At 38.0% G+C, this 9,505-nt stretch overlaps 1 protein-coding gene across 2 annotated transcripts in view; it reads left to right on the top strand.

Annotated features, from left to right (window-relative positions):
- Window positions 1–1,558, top strand: part of nsl1 (NSL1 component of MIS12 kinetochore complex) — a 21,811-nt gene extending 20,253 nt beyond the window's left edge. For both annotated transcript variants that reach the window (XM_048600777.1, XM_020529869.2), the window contains exon 7: window positions 502–1,558. In XM_048600777.1, the coding sequence (XP_048456734.1) occupies window positions 502–783 (282 nt within the window). In that variant the 3' untranslated portion in view covers window positions 784–1,558. The remainder of the gene's footprint in view (window positions 1–501) is intronic.
- The last annotated feature ends 7,947 nt before the right edge of the window (window positions 1,559–9,505 follow it).

Below are 9,505 nucleotides of genomic sequence, written 5' to 3'. Positions count from 1 at the left end.
TGCTGCTTGGCCTACTGTGTTCATCCAGCTCTACTCCTTGTTATACCATCCTGGAGTCTCTTTTGCAGCAGCACAAAGACCTGTCTGTTCCCCTTACTGACGGATAGTAAGCCACTGGTCAATATTGCCTCGCCTCAAGGAGACAAACCATGCCTTCTGTAAATTCTGAAATGTACGTGAATAAAGGCTAATTAAATCTGGCTGACACCTTTGCAACTGTACCAGTGAGGAAGAAATGGCTTCAGGAAGGTGCAACGATTGAGTTTGAGCAGACAGTAAAATGTAAAATTAGATTATGATTAATTTTGGGAATGTTTAACAGCAACTGGTTGTTATCACCTGATGTTTACAGGTATATAACCAGTGGATAATGTTAGTAGAATATTAAGTCTGAAAGTCATTGACGGATTTCCTAGAATGTACATATTTTTAATCTCATTTTGCAGGAGAATGTAACTGTGATGTACAGGAACTAATGTTAATGCAATTTTGTTCCCCAAGCATTTACCAGCATTTATGGAGAAAGCTGAAGGACTTTTGCAAACTCTAACTCTTGTTCCCATTATGAAGCAATCCCAGACAAATAAGGCAATATTCTCCACCCACCCAGAGACATACTTCCAAAATAGCAATGAACAAGCTCTTCTGTTTGAAAAATCTGATGTCACTCCCACAGAAACTGAAGAAAAAAATTTGCTGAAGTGTCGTAAGTCACAGAAAAGAAAATTAGATTCTTACATTAACCGAAAATATCCAAAACGAAGATTGCATCTTGGTCAGTAATCCTGTGCAGTATTCAGTGTCAACAGACAGCTTGTACATTTTGTATAGCATGTTTTTTTTAAAAGTGTTTCTAGTCAGATCTGGTGGAAAAGTTAGGTCTTTTGCATCTTTGTACTCTAACCACTTGCAAACTATCTGCAAAGGTATTTATCCCAAGTTGTCTATTCGTATAATTAGATACTGTGATAATGCCCAGCCCTGACGAGAGGTTGTAAAGTGAGAGAAAATTAAGTAGATTTAAAATATTTTGTTTGAATAGGTGGAACCTAAAACAGATTTGCCACCTTATTTACTTTGAAAGAAAGTTGATTTTGTTCAGATTTTTGTATTTCAGAAGCTGACTCTGTTATAGAGTTCCATTCCTGTTTTAGTGCTTAAAATCTCCAGAAAAGATTTCTTAAATTGTATATAAAAAGCTTGATTTTTGTATTGGTTACTTTTTAATTTTTTTTTCCTCTGCTTTCTGTTCATTTACTTCTTAAATGAACAAGTCTGGTATTCTGTTACAGAGCAATATACAATTGTGATTCAGTTACTTCACATCTAACAAATGATGACTCAGTTAAAGTGAACTTGTATGAATGTATTGAAAATGAAATGGAAATGAAATTTTTATAAATGGACAATGAAATGTGAATTGTTTGGCTACTTTTAACTATCTTCTGTAAGATAACATTGATTTTTAAAAATGTGGAATAACATATACCTATTGGTCCTTTGAATATTGTAAAGTTCAAGGTTGTAAATATTTACTGTCTGTTTTTGCATGTTTCCTTAATTTTAAATAAACTGAAGATGCATAAATATATTGTAAAGCTATATTTTTTAAAAGCTGGCAGATTTTTCATGGCACTAGACAATGCTTTCTAGAAGGAACAATGTAGCTTTTTCTAACTTGTACATGGTACAAGAGAATCACTGGTAGGGCCAGTATGTATTGCAGCTCCTTTAATTGCACTTGAGAATTTGGTACTGAGTCACTCTTAAACTCATGCGGTCTATGTGGTGCTGTTGCACCTACAGTGCCCGTAAAGGGGTGACAAAGTTCTGACCCAGTGGTGGAAGAATATATGTCTAAGTCAGGACGAGGAGGAGCTTGCAAGTGTGGTGTGCTCCTGTGTTTCTGTTGACCTTGTTTTACCTGATGGAAGTTACTGTTGAAGGAACCTTGGGGGCAAGTTGCTGCAGTACACCTTTGTAGATGATATCTAGTACCACTGTACACTAATGTTGAAGGGACTCTGTGTTTTTAAACTAGTGGATGGAGGCTGATCAGGCAGGCTGTTTTTTTTTTTTCCTCGATGGTGTTGAGCATCTTGCGTTAGACCCATACCTAACCAAGTAATTGGAGTGTACTTCTTCACACCGGTGACTTGTATCTTGTGGTTTATGCATTTGGGGGTGTTCAGTGATGTTAATGCTGTTGAATATCAAGGAGAGGTGTTTAGATCCTTTTATATTAGACCTTGTCGTTGCCTGGTACTTGAATGGAGCAAATACTGCTTGTGACTTGTAAGAGGCAGCAGTTAATATTGTTGCATATCAACTATGGAGTTGCAAATAGTACTGAATACTGCAATTATCACTGAATATTTCAGTTCTGACCATGTGTTAGAGGGAAGGCTATTGGTAAAGCAACCAATTTGGTTGGCTTTAGAAATGACTGAAGAGCCCCTGCAGTGATGTCCTCGGGCTGAGATGCCATTAGGCCACCAACAACTACCATCTTTCTTTTTATGCTAGATATGATTAACAAGAAGAGTTTTCCCACTGTTTTCCATTGACTTCACCTTTGCTAGGGGTATACAGGCAATTTGGGCAAGTAGCAGGATAATGCTGGTCAATGTGTAGTCATGTGTGCAGAGGCCTGCAAAAAAATTAGGAGGACTATCCAGCTGAAGAATGCAAGTTCTAGGAAAATTTATTTTGTCCCAGTGAATATGTTGGACTGTTGTTATGAACCCTGTAGTGACTTTTTAAAAAATTACTTCCAGTTAGCCACTAAATTATCACATGATTTAGACTTAAGACTTTTCAATAAAATAAACTAAAAGGCAAATTGACTAAACTCTATTTCATTGGGTGACTATATTCTAAACTATAGAAAAGTTTCTCCATTTAACTTCTAAAATGTTTGAAAATTGCCAAGTGTGTTTAGAGTTATCACTGATGTCCTTCCAATTGTCAAAAGATGTGAACATCTTGCACTTTCTTCCCAGTAACTCTATCTGTATCATTGTCCTCATAGCAACCAAGCTTGTCAAACAGGATTTGCATGACCTGTTTCAATACACTTCAGTTCTCCTGTCCAAAGGCAGTTTGAACCAAAGCACCATGAACTTCACCATAAGTAGAGCAAAGAGATAGGTCTTGAACCCATTCCAACCTTTTATGTGTATGTTCTAGTCCAAAAATTTTTGATAATGATGGTACAGTCTCCCAATTCCTTTTCCATCATATGGCTGAGCAGGTATCTCTCCTGCTGTTAACATTGAAATGCTGTTGGCGTAGGTTGGTAAGATATAAGTTGGTACTTAACTTATTTGGACACTCCTCGGTTATCAAGTATTGGAGTGGGATTTTAACCAGAACTTTGATTCAAAGACTAGATGTTGTCACAAGATGGGCTGAAAAATGGCAGATAAAGTTCAATTTGGATAAATGCGAGGTATTGCATTTTGGTATGACAAGCAGGGGCAGGACTTCTACAATTAATGGTAGGGCCTTCTAGTGTTGTAGAGCAGAGGGACCTAGGGATTCTGGTACATAATGCTTTAAAGTTTGCATCACATATAAACATGGTGATTAAGAAGGGGCTTAGCACATTTGCTGTCATTGCTCAGGCCTTTGAGTGTGGGAGTTGGGAAGTCATGTTGAGGTTGTACAGGACATTGGTGAGGCCTCTTCTGGAGTACTGTGTGAAATTCTTGCCCTGTTACAGGAAGAATATTATTAAGCTGGAGAGGGTTCAGAAGAGATTTAACAGGATGTTACTGGGTATGAAAGGTCTGAGTTATTTGGATAGGTTGGGACTTTTTTTTTCACTGAAATGTAGAACGTTGAGAGGTGACCTTTTATAGAGGTTTATAAAATAATGAGCTGTGTAGACAAGCTTAACGATTAGGCATCTTTCTCTAGGATGAGGGATTTCAAGACTAGAGGGTATATTTAGGGTGACTGGAGAAATATTTAAAAAGTACATGATGGGCAATATTTTTAAGTGGTTTATAGTTGGATGAATTGCCAGAGGAAGTGGTAGATGAAGGTACAGTTAATGTTTAAAAGACACTTTGGATAAGTACACGAATAGGAAAGGTTTGGAGGGATATGGGCCAGAGGCAGACGGGTGTGACTAGTTTAGTTTGGGAACATGGTTGGCATGGACTAGTTGGACCGAAGGGTCTGTTTCCATGCTGTATGACTGTGACTGCCCCTTCAATAATTTATCTCCTCTTAACCTGATGGTTCCAATTAAGGACAAACATTTTAACTTTACTTTTGCTACAGTTCCTAGTTCTTGTCAGCTTGGGGGAGAAAACAGCACTAGTGTGAGGGTTAGGGCTTGAGATTGTCTAGTCTACATTTGAGTGAACTAGCAAATTAACACCTGTTAGTTAGGGCAATCATAAGTAAAAATGCACACTTTTTCTAGGTATTACAATATAGATGTGGTGGAACAATAGACTTGTAATTACATATGAATAAATGTATGGCATTGGTTCTGACGCCTTTGTGGTTATTTTTAGAATAACATAGATTCCATGCAGAGGATAGCATGAGACTTGGTACCTCTTCTTGCAAGAGGAGATAATTGCACACTTACCAAGATTGTCTCAGTAGCAATGTTAGCTGTAAGAATAAATGATGGAAATATAAAATAAATACAAAACCTAAGACTTTTGATAGCAAATGGTGGATTACTCTAGTTCTAGCAACTTCTGTGCAGACAAATGGAACTAGCGTTCTGAAAAGGCATCAAAACAAAATATTAACTTTGCTTCTCTTTCTACAGATGGGTCCAGACTGGCTCTGAACATCCAATATTATTTTGGATTTCCAGCATCTAATATTTTGCTTGTACCATTAAAATGGAAATTGATTTATGTCTGCATATCTTAATCCAATCAGGTGTGTAACCATAAAGTCTAAGCCAGGTCATAGCAGAAGAGACAGCAAATATGATTGCATTGAATCGGAGGCAACCTACTAATAAGGGATTGCTTAGGGGATAGAAGACAAGTAGGAATAGCAAGTAAAACTCTTAAAAGATGTTTAATGTGGGGAAGTGTGAGGTCTTCCACTTTAAACCCAAGATGGATCAGGCTATAGGCCAAATGGCAAGAAACTAAAGAGGGGACATTTAGCAGTCAAAGTACCTATCCACTAGCTTTTGGTGATTTCTGTATGAAAATTAAAAGGCCTAAGATTTTTTTATTTCATTTCAGCTGAAATGCAAAGAAAGGGAAGTTGTTATGATCGTACAGAGCTCTGGTTGGATCCCATTTAGAGTGCTGCAGTCAGTTCTGGGCACTGTACCTTATGAAGCAGATATTGGCCATGTTGATCTGTGGTGCAGCACGGATTCAGCAGAATGATGCCAATGTTAAAAGGGCTACGTTATCAGGATAAATTGACTGGACTAAGTTTGTAATCATTTGAGCATTGACAATTAAAGATAATTTACTTGACATGTTTAATTTGATTAAAGGAAGTGAAAGGGTAGATACAAACCATTTCCCATGGTAGAGATTCCAAAATAATGGAATGTAATGGCCCAAATCTTACAATATTTGTATCATCAAAATCTGAGTTGAGAGAAGTTGTCAGGACCCAGCAGAAGACCTGCCACAAACTTGTGCTATAGATGCCCAGGAAATTTAAACATCCATTGTGGACCCTCTACAAACTCGATCACTGTGTCAAGGATTTGGACCAGACTTGTGCAACTTAAACAGTATGATTTTTGCTTTATAATACTTGATATAACTCGATTAACCATTGTATCTGAACTGAACACCATAACTGACACCACCAACACCGTTGACCCAACTAACATTACCCCAACACTGATCATAAGACATAGGAGCAAAGTAAACCATTCATTCCCATTGAGTCTGCTCTACAATTCAATGACATTATGGCTGACTTGATTATCCTTAGCTCTGTTTGCCTCTCTTGATCAATTATGCACTTCCTATAATGTGACTGCATACGAGTTAGTACCTGAGTTATACAGGCAAAAATTCTGGAATTTATGGAAGCAGGCTGGGCAAATCTATATTGAATTTGAAAGGTTAAGCAAAGTAATTTTGACAGGTGGGAAAGGGCATGAGAATGTGAAACTATGTATAAAGTTCTTGGAGAGGTTATTCTCTGAGGAATTTAAAACTTACTACCTTCTAGGACCTCACAAATAGTAATCTCTGATTTACTTACAGTACCATGTGAAGTGAGTACAGAAATAAGGGGACAAGACAGATGAATGTGTAGCTGTAAAACTGATGCTTTAGATTCCTATGACACGCTGACTGGCTCTGGGCGAGATACATCTTGTCACAAGTTAACTGGAAAGAGTGTGCCAATCATCATGCCCCACTGTTTCAGAAGCCTTTACAAAATGTATAACGTCCCATTTTGACAACCAAGATGGCCAATTTGCCTGACTGACTATTATTCGGAACAAAAACTATTCCCACCAGGTTTCGTTGTTAATAGAAGGTAATTCTATTTATTGTAACAGACTTAACTAACAAATGGCAGAAAAAAGAATGGATTTCTAATCTATTACTGTGCAATTTAAAATATATCCCTTTAAAATCTCAATACACCCAAAGACTTGGTCACAATTTAGAAAAAAAGTTTTGCATATTATGAGAGAACAACAATAAGCTAAGCAAAATTCCAAAGATCGAGTATCCAGATTGAGGGTGGGTTAAATTGTTTTACATTGTTCCTTTTGATTTCAGCAATACTCACGTGCTGTTGTCTGGAAAGTAAAGATTGTTCTTCACTTCAGTAGTTGTTCCAGTGGATCTAGGTCTTTTCTTCCTAAAATTCATTCTTTTGATTTTGCTGTTTGCCCACATGGACAGAGAGATAGATATTTTCAGTTTGCAGGTTCTGGATATCTTTGGTTGTCCTTGCACTTATAGTTTTACACCAAACTGTAACTCAACCAATCGGAGGACTGTTATCAGGCAAAATTTCCTTAACTCAAAAGACTTTTGATGCTACTTTGCCACAAAGTATTCCGCTCACTGCTTCAAAAAGTAACATTATGTTGCTCAAGTAAAAATATATAGTGGACAATCCCAGTTGTTTTGTTCAAGTTGCAAAACTTTCCTGGTATTGCAGCTGTATAGAGTCATATAGCACAGAAACACCCTTTGGTCCAACTCGTCCGCACCAACAAGACATCTCAACCTGACCTAGTCCCGTTTGCTAGCATTTGATCTGAGTTCCTTGCAGGGCCTTTTGCTCGTGTGTAGGGGAGACTTTAAACTAAATCAGGAGGGTTAGGGGAGCCAGGAGAGAATTATCAGACAGTAATACAAGGGTGCACAAAGCATTGGGAAAGACAGTAACAGAACAGAGAATAAATAGTAGGCTAATAGATCAAGTCGGAATAGGGAAGAAATCAAAATATTCTAAACCAAGCTTCCATTGCAAGTGTGTGAAGGTAGAGAGTATATAAGATTGGTGAGTTACAGGTGCAGACTGCCTTACAGATTTATCACTGGATTTGCAACATAATGTAATTAAAGTATTCAATGATTCATTGCCAATTGCTCGTAACTAGATTTTGAGAACAACACATTTATATCTTATACAGAAATTAACATATTGTTAATATTTAGCATATACACTAACTTTGCAGAGCAAAGCTAACCGATGATACAATCTAATTAAGGTCTATGATTTGAACCTAATCCTCTTTGATCGTAACCTCCATTTCGCACACAAAGACAGCCAGTTAGGAATACATTAAAAAGAAAATAAAAGAATTGTAATTTGCCAGTTAGATAACCATTTCAATGGTGAGTACCAGTTCTTTACGGAATCTTCGAAAAATGTATATTATGTAGAAATCTATCTTACTTGATTTCTTAGGTCACTGGTCAATTAAATCAGCTTCCAGCAGGCTCCAAGGAATATTCACATATTTCTTGAAATTGGAATTCTTTTCTCCGAACATGCAACAATTCTTTAATTGGATGTAAAACTAAACAAAGTAAAACTCAGGAAGCAGTCTCCGGAAGACTCTCAAAGCAAAACACCTTTTGTCCAAACACCCGGTCAGAGCCAGTTCAATTCATGGTTTCACTTTTTTTCCAAAGTTCTTTGTGGTTAGTTGGCCAGAACTGTCTCATCTCGACCAATACAACAGCCAACCAGCTGCCAGTCCTTCAGCATAACACCTGGTGTCAAAATGTCTGCAGAGTTTTTAGAACGATAACCAATCTGCATTTATCTTTCCAAGCTAGTTCCAATACTCAAGCTTCAGTTTTTTTCTTTTTAATCAAGCTGCTATTCAGTTCAAAGTTCAATTCTCAACTTAAGCTCACAGATCCAAATCAAAAACAGCGATGGTCTCAACAATACAAGGTACTCGGGAGCAGAGTTCAAGGACAGAATAATTTTGGGTAGAGTTAAGGAACAAAAAAAACAGTGCAATGACATTGCTCAGTGTAATCTATAAGCTACTAAATGCTGGGAAAGATCTGCAAGGAAGTTACAGAGAGGTGTTACAATGGAAGCCTTGAAATTATCTGAATGTAGACTGTGTAGAGTGGTAGTGTAAAAGGCAGAGAGTGGCAAGTGTTCCAAGATCATGTTCAGGAGAATTTTCTATAGCAGTATGTGTCCAGATGATAGGAATGCAGGCATTATTCCTGGTTCTAGGGAAAGAGATGGGCCAAGTAGATCAAGTGTCAGTTGGGGAATATTTAGGGAGCAGTGATCGTTGTGTCATAGGGTTAAGGACGATGGTGCAAAAGATCAATGGACAAACAGGGTAAGAATAATTAGTTGGGGAATAGGTCACATCAATGGGAAAACAGAGTTTGGTGAAATAGATTGGAGGCAAAGGTTGGTGGGAAAAACTGCAGCAGAATAATGGACTTCCTTCAAAGAGGAGGTAGTTCAGGCACTGTCATGGTGCATTCCCTCAGAAAGGTAGAGCTTTCTGAATCAAAATTGATGTAGAAATTAAGAGATGATGATCACCTTAGATGATGGTGTTTCCCCACTACACCTTTGTGGCAGCTGCCCTAAGCATTAATGCGCATAGTTTAGGGTCTTGGAATGTGCCAGTCTGCAACACTCAGTAGAGGTCAACTCTTTACACTGAAAGACCAACAAGTTTCAGGCAGACCAATGAGCATCTCTCACTGAGTTGATGGTCCTCCAGATGCAGTCAATGTTTGTCTTGGAGTGTGTCCTGGGAAACAGGCTGTGGAATACAGAGTCCTGCATCACAGAACTGCTTGGAATGAAAGTCAGCTGCATCTTTCTGTGGACCTTCTTTGCAAAGGCACATTCCAAGGTGGTGTGTGACAGTCTTTTTCCCCCTCACAGTTGCTTGCAAGGCAACGTGCAGTGCTGGAGAGAGTCCAGGCGTACATGAAGAATCTTCGAGCTAGTGCCCTTCTCAGCACCAGCCAAACTAAGTCTTGGTGATTGTTGGAAAGCTATGAATGAGTCAGTTTTTTATATTTCAAAA

The sequence above is a fragment of the Rhincodon typus genome, chromosome 9 (assembly GCF_021869965.1).
Source record: "Rhincodon typus isolate 14 chromosome 9, sRhiTyp1.1, whole genome shotgun sequence".
In the NCBI taxonomy this organism is placed as follows: Eukaryota; Metazoa; Chordata; class Chondrichthyes; order Orectolobiformes; family Rhincodontidae; genus Rhincodon; species Rhincodon typus.
Note: the sequence above shows the minus strand (reverse complement) of the source record. Positions and strands in the feature narration are given on the sequence as shown.